The sequence below is a fragment of the Paralichthys olivaceus genome, chromosome 7 (assembly GCF_024713975.1).
Source record: "Paralichthys olivaceus isolate ysfri-2021 chromosome 7, ASM2471397v2, whole genome shotgun sequence".
Classification (NCBI taxonomy): Eukaryota; Metazoa; Chordata; class Actinopteri; order Pleuronectiformes; family Paralichthyidae; genus Paralichthys; species Paralichthys olivaceus.
The window spans coordinates 14,972,599-14,994,910 of NC_091099.1; the positions used below are offsets into that span (position 1 = coordinate 14,972,599).

The window sequence follows — 22,312 nt, forward strand, 5'->3', positions numbered from 1 at the left end:
AGTAAATGTTAATAAATCCTTATTACTTCCAACCAAATCCCTCATTAACATTTACAGACACCTCATTCAGAAGTTGATGTCAGCTCTGGACTGAAAGACACCTGCACTAATTCACACTTAAAATATGTTTTACAATCTTTCTAAGTTTTTCACTAAATTCACGGTTGTCATTGTCAAAATTCAACATTTTATATCACAAGAACTACTTCTTGGGATACACCTTCACTTAACACATGAGATTTATTGCTGCTAATCAAGCTGTAAAAGTCTGAGAGGATGAGCTCTGAGCTTTCATGTCATTTCTGACCAGAGCAGTGACAAACTATCTCCCTGCAGATAGTGTGAAATGTATTATCGAAGGAACCTTGTTACTTTACCTGGAAACATCCACGACTGAACAGAGGTTTTCTACATATATGATATTGCACAGTGGTATTTGAAAAACAGTACTTTTACAATTTCTTCCGAGTTAATAAAGTCACCGGTGTATTTATCTATCTATTGATATCCGTGAGCAAAGTAACATGCCACCTGTAGTAACACAGCTCCGCCACACTGGGGCAGTAGCAGCAGACGATGCCGGTGAGTGGAGTGTATTGACTTCCGGTGCAGAGTGCAGCCTGAGGTCCTGGATGATAAAGTAGTGAAGATAACAGAAGGTAACTCGTCTTGTTTTTATTTCTCGGTGAAGCTTCACGTCTCTCGTTGCTCCTGCGCATTAGTGTTGAAATCTCTACTTCCACAATATGACGAATGAACTTTCACGCGAGAAGGAGCTCTAGCCAGTTAGCTGCCTCCGATGCTAACGCTAGCTGGCTAATCATAACAATCAGTGAATGCTGAAACAGTAAACCCTGCACTTGTGAACGATGAAGTCACTATTATTTAAATTATATCGCGTGCTATTAATTGAACTTTGTGGTGATTTTAAAGGTTGTAATGTCTGTTTCTTATTATTCTTATTATTGCTGCATGTAGTTTTACTGATGGATAATATTTGGTCTCTCCCAGTTGAATACAATGGAGAAATGATTTATAACTAAATATAATTTAGCAGCACTGGAGCTGCACCATTAAATCAACACCAAAGCTAGAGAGATAATTCAACCACGCCTACATTCATTTAGGAGTATTCCCTCGTCATATCACATGATAAGCAAACAGGAAGTTGTTGAAACTGTTATTGTAATAGTTTGCCAATTAAAGATTTCTACCAAGCTCATTTTGTCCTTGTTAAATGTCTTCTTCATCCCTGTGTATGTCATGGTCCCAAAGTCGAATAAAACTGATTATAACCTCAGTGACCAGGGGTTTGAGTTCTGCTTCTCTTTCTGATAGACTCAAGACTTAACATGCTGTCTGTTGTTTTTCTCGGCCGAGCAGCAAAGATGGAGTCCAGCGAGGAGGGGGGCCTCAGTGTCGGCGGCTCAGTGGGAGAGGAGAACTACTTCTTGGGATACACCTTCACCGACCGCTCCCACTCCAGCCGGGTGGTGAAGAGCATCATGGACCTGTGCCTAGAGGACGGCCTGTTCGCTGATGTCACCATCACCGTGGACAGCAAAGAGTTTCACCTGCACCGACTTGTGCTCTCAGCGCAGAGCAGCTTCTTCCGCTCCATGTTCACCTCAAACTTAAAGGAGTCACACAACCGCGCAATTGAGCTGAAAGATGTGAGCGCCACTGTCTTTCAGCTGCTGATTGACTACATCTACCATGGCACAATTAAGCTGAGGGTGGAGGAGCTGCAGGACACTTATGAGATGGCAGACATGTACCAGCTGACTGCTCTGTTTGAGGAATGCTCCCGTTTCCTCTCGCGGACAGTGGAGGTTAAGAGCTGCCTGCAGGTGAGTCACTGTCACTTTCACACATCTAACAATGTTTTAAGATTTAGCAATGATTATGTCAGATCAGATTTGTCATTACCGTTTGTTTTTTCTGTGCAGGTGATGTGGCTTGCAGACAGACACAGTGACCAGGAGTTGTACACTGCTGCCAAGCAGTGTGCTAAAATCCACTTGGCCCAACTGCATCAGACTGAAGAATTTCTAAATCTGCCTCTTTGTCTGCTCCTGGATATAATCAAAGGTATTACTGCCACTCTGTTTGTTATGTGTGTGTTTACTACACAAACAGACAAACTTAACATTACTGTTATCTATTTTCCTATTCATTCCCCTTTTAATCAGTTTTTATCGTGTTTGAATTTTTTTTTAAACCATTTCACAAAACCTTTGATTTCAATGTATTTTGTATAGTGTAAATTAAGAAGTAAAAGGATTGAAATCAGTTTCAGATTGTTAATTTACCATGCCAACAATATGTCCATTCTGTCTATCTCTGCTTTTATTCATGGTAATGCATATCATCATATTATGGATCAGTTTGAAAAGTCTTGACTCTGTTATCGTGTAGTGGAAACAGCAAACAATTGTTGATTTAAATCGAGGAGCTCCATGAATAAGATTCAAAACGTCTTGTGTTTGTGATCAGATGGTGTTCCGAGCTCCCAGAATCCAACATTGGCAATCGAGTCGTGGATAAACCACAACAAGGTGGAGAGAGAAGAGTTTTCTTGCATCCTCCAAGAAAATCTCAAGGTGACATCTTATTTTCAAGAGAAAAATGTTTTGTTTCTTTTAAAGAAGACGCCTAAATGTCCAATAAAATAATTTGTATCTGTGATAAATGATATCTCCTCATCTTCTTCGTCCACAGGAAATTGGTGAGAAGGTCCATATCTACCTGATCGGTAAAGAGGAGACGAGGACTCACTCCCTGGCTGTGTCACTTCACTGTGACGAGGACGATGCGATCAGCGTGAGTGGCCAGAACAGTTTATGCCATCAGATCACTGCAGCCTGTAAACACGGAGGTGACCTGTACGTGGTGGGGGGGTCTATACCTCGCCGCATGTGGAAGTGCAACATGCATACCATGGACTGGGAGCGCTGCGCCCCACTGCCCAGAGACCGCCTCCACCACACTATGGTTTCTGTCTCTACAGAGGATGCTATCTACTCACTCGGAGGTAAGACATTGCAGGACACACTCTCTAATGCCGTCATCTACTACACGGTGAAGGACAACATGTGGACAGAGACCAGCCAGCTGGACACTGCAGTATCAGGGGCGGCTGCAGTCAACTTGGGAGGAACCATCTACCTGCTTGGAGGTGAAGAGAATGATATGGACTTTTTTACAAAGCCATCCCGTCTCATTCAGTGCTTTGACACCTCCGCCCAGAAGTGTCAGATCAAACCTTACATGCTGCCATTCGCCGGCTGCATGCATGCTGCTGTTCACATGGATGTGATCTTTATCGTAGCAGAAGGAGACTCCCTGGTGTGTTACAACCCTCTGCTGGAGAGCTTCACCCGCCTGCGCTTCCCTGAGGTGTGGAGCTGCGTCCCCTCTCTGTGGAAGGTGGCCAGCTGCAATGGCTGCATATATGTCTTTAGGGACAAATGTAAGAAAGGTGACGCAAACACACTAAAGTTTAACCCGGCTACGTCTGTCGTCTCTGTTATCAGAGGGATAAAAATCCTGCTCACAAACTGGCAGTTTGTCTTGGCCTAACCTGTCCTCTGTATGCTCACACTGTGGTCATCACATTGACCACAGAGAATCAGGAAAGACTAATGGATGACTCTCCATGACTTCACCGTTCAGACATCCTGTGTGAAGACCTGAACTAAATGTATTTACTCAGCTGGTTTCTGTGTCACTCATTCCATTCAGCCGACCAGTAAAAACAGTACAGTGGTGTGTGTCGCTGACAGCGTACAGTGTGTCTCATCGTGGATCATTTAGCTGAGAAGATTGTGGCAGTACCGTAACCAGTGATGAAGTCATCAACATTGTTTCTTGCTCACTGCTTAATAATGACACGCATGAACAACTTCAGTGTAAAAAACACTGAGCATCAAACATCCTTCAATGTATTTGTGGTCATGTGTATCTTGATGATGTTGGCTGAATATCCTCACATATTTGAAGTCTGTGCATAATCATGCTAAAGAAGGATTTTCTAATTTTTCAAACGATGCCAGTTTCTTGTTTTAAGATTTTTTTTTAATTTTTATGTAAGATGTAAATGTCAAGTGAAGCTGTTAATGTCAATCACAAATATATCGCTGTAGCTACACATTAATACTGTTTGTTTGTTTATGACCCATAAGCCTATAGGCATTAACCATCTCTTACTACTAATACTATGTTTATTGCCCGAGGTTTAGCATCTTTCATTGTTGCAATTGTACAGTAATGCATTTAGAAATGGTTCACTTGGTCGCTGTGTGGCTCGTGAAAGAAACAAAGGCATAACCTCCAGCTGTATTTATCTCAGGATTACTAATGAAACTTGTGAATGGAGGGGTGGTAAAAAGGTGCCTGTTTGTGTCCTTGGGGCGTGGAGGGGGGCTGTGATGGGATTGGGTGGGGGGTCTGTTTGAAGGAGAGAAAGCTACTACAGACAGTCCAGAACTCTGATCCCATTGATGTGTTTCAGGAGGCTGTGGAGACTGAAACCCAAACCCAGTGACATGTCAGACTTGGTGAACTATTCTAAGCATCAGTTGCTGACGCCGAGATGAGGGGTGGGGGTTTCTGGGGGCACATATGCGCCTCCATAAGAAATCCCAATTGGAGTTGACGATCGCTACCAGCACCATCTGACACACACAGCCTGAATGTTTGGAGAAAAAGCCGTGTATAGCCCTGGTATAAAAGCCCACAATCCCACACGTGTGAGTCTGGTCAGATCTGTTTGTGGATGAGTGTTTTTAATGCCTCAGAGGGTTGAGATGTGAAGTTATCATACATCGTTTGGTCAGTAAGTGAGGTTTAGAGTGAAGGCAGATCGCTAGGAGCTGTAGTGACCTTGGGACTGCTTACTGAGGGCAGGACAGAATTCCTGAAGGGACACATGGTCTAGAGTGACAAGGCCATCTGCTGTAGCGCCAGCAGTAGGAGGAAGGTGGAGGGGGTGCTGAGATTCCTTTCGCTGGGGTGTGGAGGGAGTAGATATTCTGGGATATCACTGCTAGCACTCCACTGGGAAACGTGTTTCTTTGGCGTTTTTCAAACGGAAATCCGACGCAGAATTTTTGAACACTTGATGGTGAGTAGGGATCGCTGCATGGTTAAATGGGGAAGATATTTTTCTGGCACTCCCGCTCTTCACAAAGCGATTGGTGATAATGATCTTGGGGTGTCGCCGTTTTACTTCAACGGATCCAGTTTCCTTTCCATCTCAGCACAGTCGGAGCTGAGAGAGCGGGATCCGGTAGGCCTCCTGGCACCGTCCTCTCGCAGGATCATCTTCAAGGAATCTTTGGAGTTGTACTGTGCATGGCAAGGATCTACTTTCTTGCTGCCTCACTGAAATTGCATGGCCTAAACGAATGAATATTTTTATGAGGCGCCTTGCACCAGAGATGGGCCAGGACCAAACCAAGCAGCAGATAGAGAAGGGCCTGAAGCTGTATCAGTCCAACCAGACAGACAAAGCCCTGCATGTGTGGACAAAAGTGCTGGAGAAGACCTCAGATCCTGGAGGGAAGTTTCGGGTTCTGGGGTGCCTGATCACAGCTCACTCCGAGATGGGAAAATATACAGATATGCTCAAGGTAAGCCTCGGAAGAAGTCGTATAATACATACAACAACTTCATGCAATGTAATCAACCAAATAACATCTGATAAGTTTTACTGTCGCGTTTCTTAAAAGGTTTAATCTGGGAAAATGTGGATATAAGCAGTGTTTGAATCAAACGTTCATTAACATCCGTACTCTGAAAAACGGACCTCTGAAAAGTCATCACTCAGATTTTTAGCACTCCGATCATTTTTCAGGTTGTGCAAACAGCAGTATTGTGTGTGTGTGTGTGTGTGTGTGTGTGTGTGTGTGTGTGTGTGTGTGTGTGTGTGTTTGTTTGAGTCAATGCCACTGCACATCTCAACAATTTTATATGTCATCATATCTGCCTGGGATTGCTACAGCCAAATGCTGTTGTAGCAATATTTCTGCAGCGTCCATGTGATGATTGTCGGAGAGGAGGTCGAAGGTCACTTCTTTTCATTCCATTTGCAATGATCTAGTGAAGCATGGGTTAATTTGTGGCTTCCACACGACGCAGAGTAAATAAGTGCCCTGCAACCTGAGTATCAGTGTGGGGTGTCTTGTTGACATAACCATCCCACAGGACTTTATAAAGTATCGTCCTTATGTCTTTGACCTCATCAGACGATTTGAACAACAGATAATTGAATGAATTGAAGACTAAACTGACTATTGTGCTCCCTCCGCAGTATGCCCTCGATCAAATCGACACTGCCAGAGAAATGGAGGATCCAGACTACCTGACGGAGGGCTACCTGAATCTGGCACGCAGCAACGAGAAGCTGTGCGACTTCCAGAAAACCGTCTCCTACTGTAAGACCTGCTTAAACATGCAGGGCACCACTGTCAGTCTGCAGCTCAATGGACAGGTATGTCTGAGCATGGGCAACGCCTTCCTGGGCCTCAGTGTCTTCCAGAAAGCTTTGGAGAGCTACGAGAAGGCCCTGCGCTACGCCCACAACAATGACGACAAGATGCTGGAATGCAGAGTCTGCTGCAGTCTGGGAAACATCTACATCCATCTGAAGGTACTCTATATTCTGCTTTTACTGAAATGAGATTGTATTCTTCTACATGCAGCTGTAAATGTTATTTTGATAATCTTAATTTGTGCTCCGATGATAAACAGTCTTTGCCTTTGCTCCTGTATGAGACATTTTAGATCAGGAAGCTGAATAAAAGCTTGTGAATACTCAGATGGTTGCAGACGTCTGAGGTTTGTTATTCAGGTTGCACGTGTGACTTGATTGTGCAGTTGGTACTGATGTTGCCAGTGTATTTGTAGAGTATGATAACACTGCAGAGCATCCGAGCAAACATCATCAATGGTTAGCTCATGTAGTGCTGGGCATTGTAAAACAAAGGCAGAGTGAGTGGGCTGGCTGCAGGAGAGGTGTGGGGGGGCTTATGTAGTACCCTTGACATCAGAGATTTGTAAGAGTAATCCCTCGACTTCCCGGGGAGGATCGGTTTCAATGGGATTGTGATGAAGTGGGTTTTGAAGAATGCACTCATGCATCACATTATTTAAAGAAACAAAAAACTAAATATGCCTGTTAGTGATACTTTAGCAAACAACCACATTTTTTGTCAAAAGTTGACCCATCACAGGAGAAGAATTGCAAACCAAGCGTCCCGGGAGAACAATCTAAATGTGCTTATTGTGGGCCATAATTAGAAATCTAAGGTCTTACTTGTTCACATCTGCCAACAGGACTATGAGAAAGCCCTCTTCTTCCCCTGCAAAGCAGCTGAGCTCGTCAATGACTACGGCAAGGGTTGGAGCCTCAAGTATCGAGCCATGAGCCAGTACCACATGTCTGTCGCCTACAGGAAACTGGAGCGCCTGCCAGATGCCATGGAGTGCTGTGAGGTATTGTTTTATAACCGCCCAACACACGACTGCAGTCCTCGGAGACAAACTTACACAATGTGCGGAGAATGTCACCGTTTTGGTTTCCTTAACAAACTCGCCGGAGCCACAGATACTGTAGATGTTGTGCTGCCAACAGGTGCGAGCGCCAGTTGCTGTGTCGTACGAGGCCTCAGATCTCGACAGAAATATGCTCACAGAGGCGCTGGTTTAAAGTGTTAATGAAGAGGGTGGCTTAAGGCCCCACTCTGTTCTAATTCTGTATGCAGGGTGAAAAATAACTGGATGTCATTGCCTTGGAGCGTAGACTTATAGTAAGAAGACAAGAGGATACCTTTCAGCTTTATCACATTTGCCAACACATTCAGACAAACATCTTACATTATTACACATCTTGTCATCATAGAATGAAAGAGGGATGAGGTCTCTTCTCATTGTGGCTCATATAGAAATATGCTACTGAAAGTACAAAATAAAATGACTGAATGACGTGTAGCTGCGGTTTATAACAGTCTTCAGCTTCAGTTACTTTTACATGTTATTCTTATGATTGGTAAAAATTTGGTTCTTAAAGTATAAACAAAAGCAATATGAAGAATTGTTTCGTTATAAATCAGACAGATTGAGAATTAAGATTCAGTATATTTTGATTATTTATACACAGCATACCACCACCAAAGTCCAACCATCTCCTTTTGAAACATTTAAATTCACTAGATCCAGATTTTTACTCTGAGAAATCAACAAACAAATCTCACAATGTTAAAAAAAGAGGAAACAATTCCTGGATCCCTGAGTTTTCATGGAAATCACTTAAGTAGTTTTTGTGTAATCCTGCTAACAAGCAAACAAATGCAGACTAAACTTAATTAAGCTCCTTGGTGCAGGTAATGAGAAATCTAATACAAAACGTTTAGCAGGTGCACAGCAGTCTGTTTGTGTCACTGAGCTCCACTGTGATTTGTTTTAATCACCTATTGTCTCCTGCTCCTACAGGAATCTATGAAGATTGCTCTGCAGCACGGCGACCGTCCTCTGCAGGCTCTGTGCTTGGTAAACTTTGCAGACATACACCGCTGCAGGCAGGACTCTGATGTAAGGAGCCTCTCTTAGTGCAAAGTTCTTAAGGTCTTTCGTCCACGTGCATATGTATTTATTTGTTATTTATTTGCTTTTGTCCAGAAAGCATTCCCTCGCTACGAGTCTGCACTGGGTATCATGACAGAGATCGGAAACCGTCTCGGACAAGCACACGTTTATCTGGGCGTCGCAAAGTGTTGGCTTCTGCAGAAAGAATTTGACAAGGTACCTATAATTAAATAAAACTAAAAGCCTGGTTCCAGACTCCTGAAATCCCTCACAAATATCTATCAAAAACATAATGAAACAAATAAAAAAAAAATACAAATGCACTAAATTGTCAGGCTAATATTGTGTAATGTGATGCTTTTGAAAATATCAGTGTTGACACAGCTATTTTAGTTGTATTTTACTGTTAATCAGTATTGTTTATGGTGCCTCTCACACTTTGCCCTTCCAGGCTCTTGATTCTTTGCAGCGAGCTCAGGAGTTAGCAGACGGAATGGGAAACAAGGTATCTGATGCTCTTTAATTACAACCTACAGGACAAATGGCTCAGGTTTACTTCTGATATCGCAGTACGTGTCCTGTTAACAGTCTTCTTCCTGTGTTTATGTCCAGCTGTGCACACTGAAGGTTCACTGCCTGAGCGAGGGGATTTATCGGAGCCGGGGGCAGGAGGAGAAGCTCAGAGAGCAGGTGGTGAAGTTCCTGCAGTGTGTCGAGGAGCTGGAGCTCTACTGTGGCATGTGTGGAGAGTCCATCGGGGACAGGGACCAAAAGCTGCAGTCCTTGCCCTGTTCACACATTTTCCATCTCAAGTGCGTGATCTTGCCTTTTATTATTTTTGACTTGTGCAATAACCCAAACTCTTGACAGGGTTTTTTATTGAAATGCTTTTCATAAATACATTTTCCTCCAAATGAAGCTTCAGGGCAGGTTTTCACATCTAGTTTCTAGAATAAATCCAGTTACAGATGAAATCAAATATGCACAGTACTTTATTTTGACATGTGTTCAGGCTGTTGACCCTCTGCTCTTTTACCTCTTCAGGTGTCTGCAGACAAATGGAACGAAAGGTTGTCCTAAATGTTTCAAGTCGTCCATGAAGCCTGGATTTGTTTGATTGGTGCAACGTGTTTGTGCGTTGGATCTGCAGACACAGCGTGATGCCTCACAGGCGCCTGACTGATCTGAGAGAAGCAGGCAGCCCCGGGATGCGCTGAAGATGTTTGAGGAGTAATGACGATTTACTGCTCTGATGCTGAACTGAACCCAGAGCGTCCCAGAGTGAAGCTCTGAGGTCACGATCCAGGCATCCATCTTATGTGCAGACGTCAGTCTGTGACAGACTGAAGTTATATTTCAACATATAAGCAGAAGAAGAAAGAACCTACACTACCACAATGTTTGTGATGACTGAACATTTGGAGCATTTGTCCAAAGAGCATTTATAACTTAGTGTATTTGCTATTTTGTGCATTAGATTTGTTTAGGAAAAATTAAGATAAAAAGATCTTTGGAGGAATTCAGTGAAATCTCAGTCATCTTTGTTTTTAAAATCACTTTTTACACCACATCAGCTTTTTCTTTACACAACAGATTTTTTTAATTCAGAACACAGACACATGACTGATTTCATAATTGTTATATTTATTATTATATTTGGGTACATTCTCTTTTGTAGTACATCTCTTTCTAGTATATTTTGTGTGTAAATCTCTCGTTTGATTTATTTGAGGTGTTTTGTAAAACCTACAACTAACTAAAATCTCTTAACCATTCAAAAACTAGTATGTCTTTACAAAATGTGTCCATGCAGCTGTTTTTTTTCCCTTCTTCGCAAAGAGTGAGGAGCAAGATCAACACACATTGTGTTCAATGAAATTCCTTTTCTGGAAACTAATTAACTCTTAACTCTCACTTCAACTGTCATAGTTTAAGAAGAAATATTGTTGGGAAGGAAACCTCTAAATAACAATTGATTGTTCAGAGGAGTTACTGTTTAATGGTGTGTTTTCACATTTGTAGTTGTATGTAAATATGAAATAATAGTCAACAGATCTCAGTCGTCACATTGAGATCATTTTCTTGCAAAGGCATTTTGTGAATAATGGCGAAAGCCAAAAAGCTGAGCTATTGTGTTCAAATGTGGCATGTGATATTTACAGCGCCGAGCAACAAGGTTGGATTATATCGATCCAACTGGTATCCATGTAACTGTATTTATGTAACTGTTTGTTATAGTATTTCATAATATTCAGTGGCTTTATCCTTCATATTCCTTTGTATATTTTAAACATTTTGTGATTTGGTTAAAACGACTAAATCATCATTACTTAATCAAAGTTCTTCATATACTTTAGGTTTTCTTCAAAAAGTGAATTATACTTATATAATCAGAGAGTTGGTGGTACAAATATTATTTATTTATTTATGAATTAAATTATGAATTAATTAATTATTTAAACAAACTTTTTGACAAATTGATTTCTTCAGGCAAAGTTGAGAAAAACACAAATCTTTAGCGTTAAAGTTTCACACGTATTGTTTTCTCTCTTCCATCATAAGTCGAGAGTCACGACACATTTACCTTTACTGCACAAGCACTTACGTTTCTCACGGTAAGAACACAGGAAGAGCCCCTGGTTCTTTGTTCGAGGGTCACTGCATCCAGAACGACTGTGTGTTTACCTGTCAGTGTAACACACGGCTACTTTCTTTTCACTGTTTGTTCTTGAGGTGCCGAAAAGATTTTTACCAACAGCACAGCTGCTCATCTTTTAACAGTTTAAACTACCTCTGTTTTTCACTCCTCCTCAGAGGACTAATGCAGTAATAACTCAGTTTAATACATGAAGAATTGTTGTTTTTATAGTTTGTAGCTGATTTACATGATTTAGAGGCTTGACTAAAATGCATTTGTTAATATATTTATGCATCAAGTCAAACAATGTTAATCCATGTGTCAAATGTGGAGACGTTTCAATATGGGAAATAAAGTAAAAGTGAATTTAAGTGTTACTACTTTCTGATTTTAATGCTATTTCTTATTTTCAATTTGTTGTTTTTAAACATGCTTTATATAAACTTAAATATATTCATAAAGCATGTATAGATGCTGAAATATGTTAATGTGTGAACCAAGAAGTGACATACGACCTTGCTGTAACATACAAACATACAGCATGTGGAAGTCTTGATACCTTCTTAACCAGTCGTACAAGTTTGCCAACATTTATCAGTATCAGCTGAAGGGTTCGAGGTTGGACTTTGTGATGTCACAACACCTGAGGAGAAGGAAGTCATTTTTGTTTCCTGTAACTTCACTTTACAGGAACTCTTCTCTCCGATGGCAGCAGCGAACCTACTCTTGGAAGAGGACTTATTATGTCCCCAGTGCTCTGGGATTTATTGTCTTCCTGTGCTGTTGAAATGTGGACACAATATTTGCAGAGTTTGTTTACACAAATTCTGGGAATGGAAGGGATGTCGAGAATGCCCGGTGTGTCGCACTGTGTGTGCCCCTGCGAGACCTCCTATCAATCTGGCTCTAAAGATAGCTGCAGATGAATATCAACTGCGAGGGAGCAGCAGGGATCAAGACATCTGTTTTTTGCACAATGAGAAGCTCACACTTTTTTGTCAGAATGACGAGGAGCCCGTGTGTCTCGTCTGCCAGACGTCAAAACAGCATAAAGTGCACGAGTGCTGCCCAGTAGAAGAGGCTGCTAAACAGAAAAAGGTAGAGTCAGAATAGAAGCCAGGGGGTTATGTGCACAACAGAACAAACACAGGATTGAATTAGTTATTGGATTTAATACTGGATTTTCTGCTACTGTGATTGTAGTTGTAATTTTGGGTTCAGTATCTTGCCCAAGGACACTTCAGCATGCGGACGAAGGAAGACTCGGATTGAACCGGCAAACTTCTATTTATGGGACGACCGCTATAACCTCTGAGCCACAAATCATTTTTGTTGAAATGATGTGATTGATTATCAAGTTGTCGATTACTTTTCCATCAACAAACTAATTCTTTCAGCTCTCTGTTCTGTGACCATGTCAGGTTGAAATTTCTACCTTGTTGGAGTCCGTAAGGAAAAAGCTCAAAACCCTGAACAAGACAGAGGAGCAGTGGAGAGAAACAAAAACTTACATACAGGTAAGAAATGAACACATTCACTCATTACATCAGCTTTCTGGTTCCTGATTAGATTTCAGTATTTGGTCTGTTCAAATGTTGAAACCTGGTGTGACCTGCTAGACACATTCAGCAAACTCTCACTTCTATAAACAAGAAGTCTTTTTGATATTGCAGACCCAAGCTCATCAAAACGAGAAGGCGATAAAGGAGGAGTTTCAGAAGCTGCACCAGTTCCTCTGGGAGGAGGAGAAGACGCGGCTGAAGCTGCTCAAACAGGAAGAGGAAGTCAAGACCCAGGTGATGTGTGAAAAGCTGGCAAACATCAAGGACCAGATCAAAAGAGTCACATCCATCATCAGGGACATGGAGGCAGCTCTGAGAGGGAAGGATCTACCATTTCTGCAGGTACGGCTTCAGACGTCATTCACACAATATTATCACAGTTTACCTGAGCACTGGTGAAAAGAGGAAGTTCTGAACTCTGACTCCAAACCATAAACTGATCAAGTGGACAAAGGTTCAGAACATGTGCTATTTCTTAGGTCAATATATGGAAAAAAAAGTCTCACCACACCAACATACGCATGGACAAAAAAGCTAGAGTTGAGGGCACAGAGGTGTGTGCTCTCAGTAGAGCACACACCTCTGTCAAGGCCTGACTGTCCCCTCAATGATGATGTTAAATATTCAAATAGTTTGAGATACTGGACTTAAGCTCATTCTATGTGTAATGAATCTAAAACCCACGCTTCATTAACAAGAAGTATTTCTCCACTTTCTTTGTTCAAATAAAGGACTACAAGAAGACAAAGAAAAGGTATGCACAACCTCTGGTCTGCTAAAATCTGCTCCACATCTCCATCAGACAATCATCAGTAAAATCAATCTAATGTTTCAGGGTCAAATGCAGCATCCGAGAGCCGGAGTGTATCAGAGACATACTGATAAACACTGCAAAGCATCTGGGGACGCTCAAGTTCGGAATTTGTGAGAGTATGTCCAAGATATTTAAATATGGTGGGTGAACAACACGTTATAAAGTTTAAGTTGCTGATTCTGTTTGAATTTTCAATCTCCTGAACATTATTTTTTACTTTCAGTTCCCATCACTCTGGACCCAAACACAGCCCACCCCAACTTAGAGTTCTCTGAAGAACTGACCTGTGTGCAGTACAGCAGGAGGCAGCTCCTCCCCGACAACCCTGAACGCTGCACCAGCCGCCTGTGTGTGCTCGGAGCCGCCGGCTTCACATCTGGAAGGCACACCTGGACAGTGCAGGTGGGCCAAAGCAAAGACTGGTACATCGGAGTGGCCCGAGAGTCCGTCCAGAGGAAGACCACCGTCTTCCTCAACCCTGCCGAGGGCTTCTGGGTGATGGGCCTGTGTAAGGGAGACTCGTTCTGGGCTGAGACCTCACCTCGCACCAAGCTGGTGTTGAAGCTGAGGCCTGAGAGGATCACTGTGGTGCTGGACTGCGACAAAGGAAAGGTGGTGTTCATCAACGCTGCTGATATGACGACAATACACACATTCAGAGACAGATTTACAGAGAAGATTTTCCCCTACATCTCCACAGGATTGTATGAGGAGGGGAAAGTCTCCAGCCCATTGACAATCTGTCCTCTGACCATAACTCTGGATGTAAAATAGACTCATACAGGAGACACATCTCTGTACAAGCAATGAGGACACTGTTTGACAGAAGGAGTGTGAAAGCTTTTATATCTGACAAACGTAATTCACACAAGAAATTCAGCAGCAAACTGAATGACACCAGATCATTGGAGTACAATGTATGTATCATTTATGACACAAGATTCTTTCAAATATTTGATTTGCTTAATTTTAGACACATTTCGAAATTAGATTGGATTCTGTGGCATCAAGTGTCCTTTTCTTTGTTTTTGGTTTTCCTCTGTGATGCCATATCTTTCAGTTTAGAATCCAGTTTTCTTTGCAGATATGCTTTTTTATTAGGGTCCATGGATTTATCTTTCTTCCCGCTGCCGGCATAAAGAACGCCTTCTTTACTTATTCTCATCCGAGCATGAGACTTGGCTTTTTCTCCGCATCCATGAACCTGAAAAAAAAAGGACCGATGAATAGATTTGTGGAAAAACACAACATTTCACACTTTCTGGATAAAAACTGTCACTTGTGGTGAAATATCAGTATACACACATATTATTAGAGCTTGACGGATATGAACCTTTCACACATATCAGCATTCAGCTTATCAGCATTTATGAACTTTGTTTTGCAGAATAAAAAAGCAGAAGAGACATTAAATGTAATACTAATGTTTCTCTTGATTCAAATTGTATATATTTGTGTTGTCTTTTTGTTTATATTTATTAATAATTAAGTTTACCTGTAAATATCGAGCCTCTATCACATTTCTGTCACAAGGGTTTGATAACGTCAAATTGTCAAACACGTATATCAGCCGATATATCAGTATCGACTAAAAATCCTTATCAGTCGGTCTCTACTTATTTCTCAGAACCTCAAACCAACCACTACTTGGTAGCAGTTTGTTCCTCTTACCTCTGGTATATGATGACTGAGACAGTACTGTCTATTACAGAAAATACAGAGCTGTCCGAGGGTCAGCACAGACGCTTTACACTTGATGAAACTACACACACTTTCGGCCTTCACGACGGCGTTGATGAGTGTGTCAAAGTCATCGTCTAGAGCCGCGGCAGCAGCAATATCGCAGACGCCTGCCTTTGTTCGGTTCTTTCCTGGGAGAGAAATGACAAAGACGGCTTGTTACTTCTGAGCCCAAAAATCCAGACAGAGATGTGCATATATTGTTTTTCATCATCTTGTGAGCACAACATTTTAAATATCACCCAATGACTTCAGTTAAAAACATCCACTGTGATTAATAGAACTCAGCTAATCGAATTCTCACTTTGGAATCTCATAATGAAATTTTCATTGTCATTAGCAGGAATCTTCACCAACATTAACACAAGGTAATAATCTTGTTCAAACAAGATATTTTTCCTTTGCACACAGGATATTCTTCATGTGGGAACAAGCTTATTATTTTTTCTCACACAAGATGAAAAATATCACCTGTGAGGACTTTAGGGGCTCAGTATGTTAAAGAAACAAAAGAGAATTCATTTGGCAGATGTTACATGTTACAAATGAGATGTTTTTAATCAAACCTTTGGTCTTCTTGGATATTTGGGCCTGAGCTGCTGGGATGCTGCTTTGTTGCTTTTTCTGTTGAGCGTGTTCTTGTCTTTTCTGCTGCTCCCTCTCCATTCGCTCTAAATGTAAACTTTTCAGATCGAATGCAGGCTGACGCTCACTTTGGGGATTGTGGCTCGTCTCCTCCTCCAGGATCGTCGTTTCCTCTTCCTTTTCTGCTTGTGTCGGCTCCTCGGCTGATGCTGACTCAAGGGGCCTGGACACACTGATGTACCGGTCTTTCCCCTCACCTTTGCTCTCATGCACAAGGCCCAGTTCCTCCGCAATCTGGTGGACCAGCAAGCGGTCATGAGAGTTGAAGGATGATGGGAATTGTAGTTCACTCTGATTTAGGTTCTTCAGAAAGCTCTCCACTTGCTCTCTGATCTCAGTGGCTCTGTTCTTGTTCTGTTCCATCTTTGTCTGCGTCGTTGTGCAGGATTTTGGGTGCTTCTCTGAACCAGCAGTACTTTCCTTCTTGCTGCTGTAGGTTGATTTCTTTTGTTCTTGCTTCATCTTGCTGGTAGACTGATCTTTGACCCTTTGTTTGGTTGATGTGGAGCTGGTGGTGGACACATTTGTGTCTTTGTGGTCACGGGTGTAATTCTGTGGCACGATATCCTGGATGTACTCAAAAGCTGTCCTGACCTCACCAAACTCAGTCATGTGATCAATCAGGGACTTCAAGAAAGCATGATTCTTGACAGTCTGTGCGTCGCACACTAAAGCAATGTGGCGTCTCGCACGTGTAACAGCCACATTTATTCTTCTGTCCTCCGCCAGAAATCCAACTTCACCTAAAATTGAAAGAATAAAGACATATGTTTGTATAAATGTAGATTGATTCTGATGAAGTTCATTGTCTGAGGAAACAGATACGACTTAAATAAGAGAAAGATAATACCTTTTCTATTGGATCGAACTAACGACAAAACCACAGCCTCTTTCTCTCTGCCCTGAAATCCATCCACAGACTTTATCTCCAGCTCTGGATGCCTTGTAGACAGCTTCTGACGCAGAAGATCCACCTTTACACAGAAAGAAAATCAAATTTAACATTATTATTGTGTTTATAACATGGGTCCAGCAGTCGCAGTTGAGTACAGATATAATGCAATTCCTCAAGTTGGTGTCCTACCTGTAAATTGTAAGGGGCAATAACAGCTATGTCTCTGGCTTTAACTCCAGCTTCAGTCAAGGCCTTAACATGCAGATCAACAATGTCGACCTCACCTGAGGACACAGTGCACTCAGTTAGATCCCATACAAATCAAACAGTAAAAACATTCTGTGTTTCAACAATAAAATAAGACTAACCTTGATTTCCTTTGGACTGCTCATCTGGGACCTCCATTTCACTCAGACCACAGCCTGACGTGTCGATCAGAAGGAGCGGCGTGCTGGTCTCGTCAACACAGGTCACTCCTGGTAGATCTCTGTTTGGTCAATGACAGCAAATTTAACAGGCATTAGAGTGAGTTATTATAAACTGGAATAGAAATATGAGATGTTTTCTATAACTAAGCTGCTTCTTACTTTAAAAGATGTCTCTCCACAGAGCTGTGAGCAGTCAGTCTTCCCTGGTACATCTCTTTGGAGGCCCAGTCCATGATGGCACTGTTCATGCGGTACTGAACCGTCAGCATACGCACCACCGAGTCCCCATACATCTGGATGAGTCTCTCCATAAGACTGAGGGACAAGCCTTTTGATGCAGCGCTGTGGGAAACAGAAGACAAACATATACCAAACAACCGAAAAAATATGTTTACGAGATCTTTTAAAAGCCCTGAAAACAACCGTTTAGAGCTGTAACTAAATGTTACTAAAATGATTTAAGAGTTCAGTTGGAGAAGAGTGATATATTTCTGTTCACTGACTTTATTAGAACCTGAAAGGACAAATATGATCACAGATGTAGGTTATAGTCCTTTCACTTGTTTGATGTCAACCCTGGGAGTTGCTTTTTAAATCATAAATAATAAAATGCTAGAGAAATGCTTTGGATCCCAAACCACTTTTTCAAGGGAAACATTTTGGCTGAAGACAATAATAAAAACTAAATCTTGAATATAATTCTAAAAATAAAAAAAAAAAATAAAAACCTGATCTTTACGTTTGTGATTTGATAGTCGGTGGTAGCTGCTTGTAGTCCCCAGCCAGGATGCACTTCCGAGCCCGGAGGAGAGCTATCCAGCAGCTGCTCTCCAGGGCCTGAGCACACTCATCTATCACCACCCAATCAAAATGCTCTGCTGGAAGGAACTTCAGAGGGCCGTCATTACAGGCACCTGCAAATCCAGACAAACACTCTCTGATTGCCGTTCATCATCACTGCTACAACTGAAAAACCTTATCTTCACTTGAGTCCATAACTGACCTGTGTTGGTTGATAAGACAACATCAGCACTTTTCAGGATCTGGGCGATGGCTGTTGCTTCCCTGGTCTTCAGCTCTTTTCTCAGCTCCCCTATTTCTCTTCTGAAATTGAACCGCTCTCCTTTCTCGTGTGTCTTCTTCTTCATTGCACTCTTGAAAATAAATAAATAAATAAAATATTACAAACCAGCCAAGGTGGCATAAACACTAGAAGGAGAACAGAGTAAAATACTTACAAAAGCTTTATCCATGTCTTTACGGATGTCAGTGATGATGTTTGCATTATCGCTCTGAGCGAGGATGGCATCCAGTGAATGTTTCTGAATGGACTCCAGCAGTCTGGCAGGGTGACCCAACCTCAGGACTTTGGCCTTACACCTTGCCAACCTCTCCACTAAATTATCCACAGCCACGTTGGATGAGGCACAGCACAGGATCTGCACGAACACAAGAACCAGATGAAAATGAACCAGTCTAGACAGAAATGATGCAATGGCAAATACAGAAACGCTGACATGGACACATAAATATAACTAACTGATCAGTGGAGAAAAATGTTTCTTATTTAACACATTTAACTTCTCGCACCTTTTGGCCTTGTTTGACTGCTTGCAGGATTATTTCCACCACCGTGGTGGTTTTCCCAGTTCCAGGAGGTCCATGTATCACAGCTAACTCTCTCTGAGACAAAGCAAAGGACACAGCTTCTCTCTGGGATTCATCCAGATTCAGATTTGAGAATTCAACTTCATCTGATGACATTTAAAAGAAAAGTAACAAGAATTAGTCTCATTGATTTGCAAGGTTTTGAAATTGGTGTTTACAGAGTGCTGCACAACGAGCTACTACATACTTGGCTGTGATTGAGCGGAGGGTTTTGAATCTCCAAAAAGAACATTGATCAGATTGGCTGCTGGTCCATTACCGTATCTGTTTAATGCATTCAAGGCTCTGCAAGCACAAAAACACACTTAAGTTGTTTTAAGGTTTCTCAGCAGACGTTTAGCTGTATGTGCTCAGTAAAGATGGTTACTCACTTTTTCATGCGTTTGTAGGTGACGTCATTTGCTAATTTTAAAAGGCTGTAAAGAGCATCTGTGTCAAAACTGAGCCCATCCTTTGAATCATCAAAAGCCACACTGATAGAGGTCTGGCTGACCCTCGTCACGATCCCTGTGCCAATCTGAGAGGCTGCGGTGCATCCACCCGCGTCATATAAGCCAACAATATCACCTGTAAAAAAAGACATTAGCACATTCAACAGAATTTGAAAACAAAGCCCCCAAATACACACATAAAATGTTGTATTTTTCTCACCAGGCCCAAAGCTGTTGCTCGGTAGAGATGAGAAACCAAGATGCTTTCTTGGCTCTAGGATGACGACTGTGCGTCCATACAAGCCTGTAGACTGACTTCCTATCTGCAGTTTCAGCAGGCAAACACCTTTATTTTGAAGATCCTTGAGAGAGATGTTCTCCTGCCATAACCTGGAGGCACAGAACAAGACTAATTTTACAGTCAACTGTCAATAATAGGATTTCATATTTTTATATTTTGTTTGGGAAACATTGAAGGTTAATGTCTGTGTTTCCAGTAAACCATTCCATGACCTATGTCTAGATATTTACCAATTCCACATAAAGGTCGGTATAGTTGTCTAGGAAACGCCTACACCACCAATAAAAAAAGATAAAGAACATCCTCTATGGTTCTGTGTCAAATCTGACGCTTAAATTCTACCGACTGCACCTGAATGACGCTGTCATGTCATTTGGTCATGTTATAAAAAGACCATCTTCTTTGCATGCAGCCAAAAACTCATGACTCTGTGAATGCATACATCTGCATGTCCACTGTCAGCATGTGTCTTGGACTATATCCAGCCCATGATAAAATAAACTTGATGATATCAGGCTGATGATCAGGAATGGCATTATGGGAAGTGTAGGATCCAGAATCTATGGAGCTTGACTCATAGGAGGGACTAAAACTGTCATCGATATCACAGTCTGAATGTTATTTTACTTACCTGGTCTCCTCTATTTCAGCTTCTCTCTCCTCCTCTAGAAGCTCGAGTGTCTTCAACACAAATTCTTCAACCGCCATCACTCACTATAAAGATAAAATGATTATAAATGTAAAAGCACAGTCCCCAAAACATGTCTGAACTAATTCATGGTTATCTGAGTAATGAGGGTGAATCCCACAGTAGTGGAAAGTAACTATATATATATATATATATATATATATATATATGTATAGTTTTGAGGTGCTTTAACTTTACTTGAATAATTTCTGTTTCTGTTACTTTATGTTTCCATTTTTCATGACATGGATTTATATTTATGTTCATGGTTTATATACTTGGTTATAATTATAAAGTTCTAATTCCTTTGAAAATCAGATAATCAGCCTCATACATCCAAGCTTGAAACCACATAAACCAATTTATCTAGTTATCATATATCGTCTTACTCAGAATTTTTATCTGAATTCTCTGAATTTCTATCAGAGCTAGTTCTTAGGACAGATAAAATCATTATAGTAGGTGATTTCAACATTCATGTAGATGTTGCCAACGACAGCCTTAGTTCAGCATTTAACTCAATAGAAATTCTGGACCGATATTCTATTATAGTCGGTGTTTATCTGATAAAACTGTGAATAAATTTAAAGAACTGCTTCCTTCTAGACTTTCCTCTCAGCCATGTGTCAGTACAATACAGGAAAGTTGTCAAAACTTTACTCCCACATTAGTTGATAACTTTGTTAATAGTACAGCAGCCTCATTAAAAACAACCCTGACGCTGTCACCCCGTTAAAAGAAGAAGGTAAATCAGAGATTAGCTCCATGGTATAATTCTCAATTCTTAAAACAGACATCACTGAAGCTACAGAGGAAGTGGCTTTCCACCAATCAATATGACTTTCACCTAGCCTGGAAGGATAGCCTGATAAATTACAAGAAAGCACTTAGAAATGCCTGAACCTCTTATTATTCATTATTAATAGAATAATAAAAGAACAACCCCAGGTTCCTCTTCAGCTCTGTAGCCAGGCTGACAGAAAGTCACATCTCTACTGACCCATCTATTCCTCTAACCCTGAGCAGCAATGATTTCATGAGCTTCCTTACAAATAAAATTATAACCATCAGGGATAAAATCCACCACCTCCTCCCAATGAATAGATATATTGTCTGGTCCTGAAAGCAAAGCACCAAAATTGAACCAATTTTCTTCTATTGATCTTCCTGAACTGACTCCATATTAAATCACATTAACATTTCTTTGTTAACCGGCTACGTACCACAAGCTTTTAAGATAGCTGTTATTAAACCTCTGCTTAAAAAGCCTATGCTTGATCCAGAGGTTTTAGACAATTACAGACTCATATCTGCCCTGCTCATTTCAAAAATCCTAGAAAAGGCTGTTGCTAACCAGCTGTGTGATTACTTACATAGTAATAGTTTGCTGGAAATGTTTCAGTCAGGATTTAGAATCCATCACAGCACAGAGACAGCACTGCTGAAAGTCACTAATGGCATCAGATGATGGACTTGTCTCTGTACTCGTCCTGTCGGATCTCAGTGCAGCATTTGACACCAGAGATCACAGGATCTTGTTACAGACACTAGAACAACATACAGGATCAAAGGAGGAACGACGCCTGGTTATAGACGGCTCCACGTTGATCCTCTCAATCATTACCATTATGTTTATATGTAGTTAGTGACACACGTGAGCTGAGACGAGCACAGACACACGTGCTAACATGTTAGCTTGCTAACCTTACAACTCTCAGCCTTTTAACGTAGCTTCAGTGACTGCACGCGACAATGTCACTCACCTGTTACTATTCATCTGAGGAGACACCGAGAGAGAGGAAACTCCTGACTAGTTCACGGAGCTGAACTCTGTTGTGTCCTCTGTTACCGGGGAGTTTGTTTATTGACACTTGTCTCTCTGGCTGAAAAAGAATCGTCTTCTTCTTCTATGTTCA

The 22,312-nt window shown here is 41.4% G+C and overlaps 4 protein-coding genes across 5 annotated transcripts; 3 read left to right on the forward strand and 1 right to left on the reverse strand.

Annotated features, from left to right (window-relative positions):
- The first annotated feature begins 201 nt into the window (after positions 1 to 201).
- kbtbd4 (kelch repeat and BTB (POZ) domain containing 4) lies at positions 202 to 4,156 on the forward strand. Its single transcript, XM_020079262.2, has 5 exons — positions 202 to 659; positions 1,384 to 1,850; positions 1,950 to 2,091; positions 2,497 to 2,603; positions 2,722 to 4,156. The coding sequence occupies exons 2-5, from the start codon at positions 1,389 to 1,391 to the stop codon at positions 3,580 to 3,582; spliced, it is 1,572 nt and encodes a 523-aa protein (XP_019934821.1). The 5' UTR covers positions 202 to 659; positions 1,384 to 1,388; the 3' UTR covers positions 3,583 to 4,156.
- A 578-nt stretch (positions 4,157 to 4,734) lies between these two features.
- Positions 4,735 to 11,595, forward strand: rapsn (receptor-associated protein of the synapse, 43kD). Its single transcript, XM_020079263.2, has 8 exons — positions 4,735 to 5,633; positions 6,314 to 6,652; positions 7,339 to 7,497; positions 8,494 to 8,592; positions 8,680 to 8,802; positions 9,038 to 9,091; positions 9,199 to 9,398; positions 9,631 to 11,595. Exons 1-8 carry the CDS (start codon positions 5,409 to 5,411, stop codon positions 9,701 to 9,703), a joined length of 1,272 nt encoding a protein of 423 aa, XP_019934822.1. The 5' UTR covers positions 4,735 to 5,408; the 3' UTR covers positions 9,704 to 11,595.
- A 316-nt stretch (positions 11,596 to 11,911) lies between these two features.
- Positions 11,912 to 15,043, forward strand: LOC109624073 (E3 ubiquitin-protein ligase TRIM39-like). The gene is made up of 6 exons (XM_020078569.2): positions 11,912 to 12,322; positions 12,646 to 12,741; positions 12,898 to 13,128; positions 13,518 to 13,540; positions 13,622 to 13,740; positions 13,824 to 15,043. The coding sequence occupies exons 1-6, from the start codon at positions 11,930 to 11,932 to the stop codon at positions 14,372 to 14,374; spliced, it is 1,413 nt and encodes a 470-aa protein (XP_019934128.2). The 5' UTR covers positions 11,912 to 11,929; the 3' UTR covers positions 14,375 to 15,043.
- Positions 14,430 to 22,300, reverse strand: ighmbp2 (immunoglobulin mu DNA binding protein 2). 2 transcript variants are annotated; one of them, XM_020079001.2, is made up of 16 exons: positions 22,160 to 22,300; positions 20,340 to 20,422; positions 19,628 to 19,797; positions 19,348 to 19,543; positions 19,164 to 19,261; positions 18,899 to 19,062; positions 18,547 to 18,747; positions 18,312 to 18,462; positions 18,048 to 18,222; positions 17,468 to 17,650; positions 17,249 to 17,367; positions 17,070 to 17,164; positions 16,836 to 16,959; positions 15,907 to 16,728; positions 15,272 to 15,471; positions 14,430 to 14,804 (listed from the first exon to the last, which is right to left on the reverse strand). In XM_020079001.2, the coding sequence occupies exons 2-16, from the start codon at positions 20,414 to 20,416 to the stop codon at positions 14,607 to 14,609; spliced, it is 2,973 nt and encodes a 990-aa protein (XP_019934560.2). In that variant the 5' UTR covers positions 20,417 to 20,422; positions 22,160 to 22,300; the 3' UTR covers positions 14,430 to 14,606. The 2 variants fall into 2 exon arrangements, with proteins under 2 accessions (XP_019934560.2, XP_069384003.1); XM_069527902.1 differs by lacking the exon at positions 22,160 to 22,300 and adding an exon at positions 21,770 to 21,897.
- Between the last annotated feature and the right edge of the window lie 12 nt (positions 22,301 to 22,312).

Bases quoted from the DNA above. Each gene is read 5' to 3' on its own strand.
- kbtbd4 (XM_020079262.2), top strand. From the start codon at position 1,389: ATGGAGTCCAGCGAGGAGGGGGGCCTCAGTGTCGGCGGCTCAGTGGGA. The intron at 1,851-1,949 runs GTGAGTCACTGT...TTTTCTGTGCAG, and splicing joins AGGTTAAGAGCTGCCTGCAG to GTGATGTGGCTTGCAGACAG. The intron at 2,092-2,496 runs GTATTACTGCCA...GTTTGTGATCAG, and splicing joins GCTCCTGGATATAATCAAAG to ATGGTGTTCCGAGCTCCCAG.
- rapsn (XM_020079263.2), top strand. From the start codon at position 5,409: ATGAATATTTTTATGAGGCGCCTTGCACCAGAGATGGGCCAGGACCAA. The intron at 6,653-7,338 runs GTACTCTATATT...ATCTGCCAACAG, and splicing joins ACATCTACATCCATCTGAAG to GACTATGAGAAAGCCCTCTT. The intron at 9,399-9,630 runs GTGCGTGATCTT...TTACCTCTTCAG, and splicing joins TCACACATTTTCCATCTCAA to GTGTCTGCAGACAAATGGAA.
- LOC109624073 (XM_020078569.2), top strand. From the start codon at position 11,930: ATGGCAGCAGCGAACCTACTCTTGGAAGAGGACTTATTATGTCCCCAG. The intron at 12,742-12,897 runs GTAAGAAATGAA...TTGATATTGCAG, and splicing joins AAACAAAAACTTACATACAG to ACCCAAGCTCATCAAAACGA. The intron at 13,129-13,517 runs GTACGGCTTCAG...GTTCAAATAAAG, and splicing joins AGGATCTACCATTTCTGCAG to GACTACAAGAAGACAAAGAA.
- ighmbp2 (XM_020079001.2), bottom strand. From the start codon at position 20,416: ATGGCGGTTGAAGAATTTGTGTTGAAGACACTCGAGCTTCTAGAGGAG. The intron at 19,262-19,347 runs GTGAGTAACCAT...TTGTGCTTGCAG, and splicing joins ACCTACAAACGCATGAAAAA to AGCCTTGAATGCATTAAACA. The intron at 18,463-18,546 runs GTAAGTATTTTA...TTTATTTTCAAG, and splicing joins AAGACATGGATAAAGCTTTT to AGTGCAATGAAGAAGAAGAC.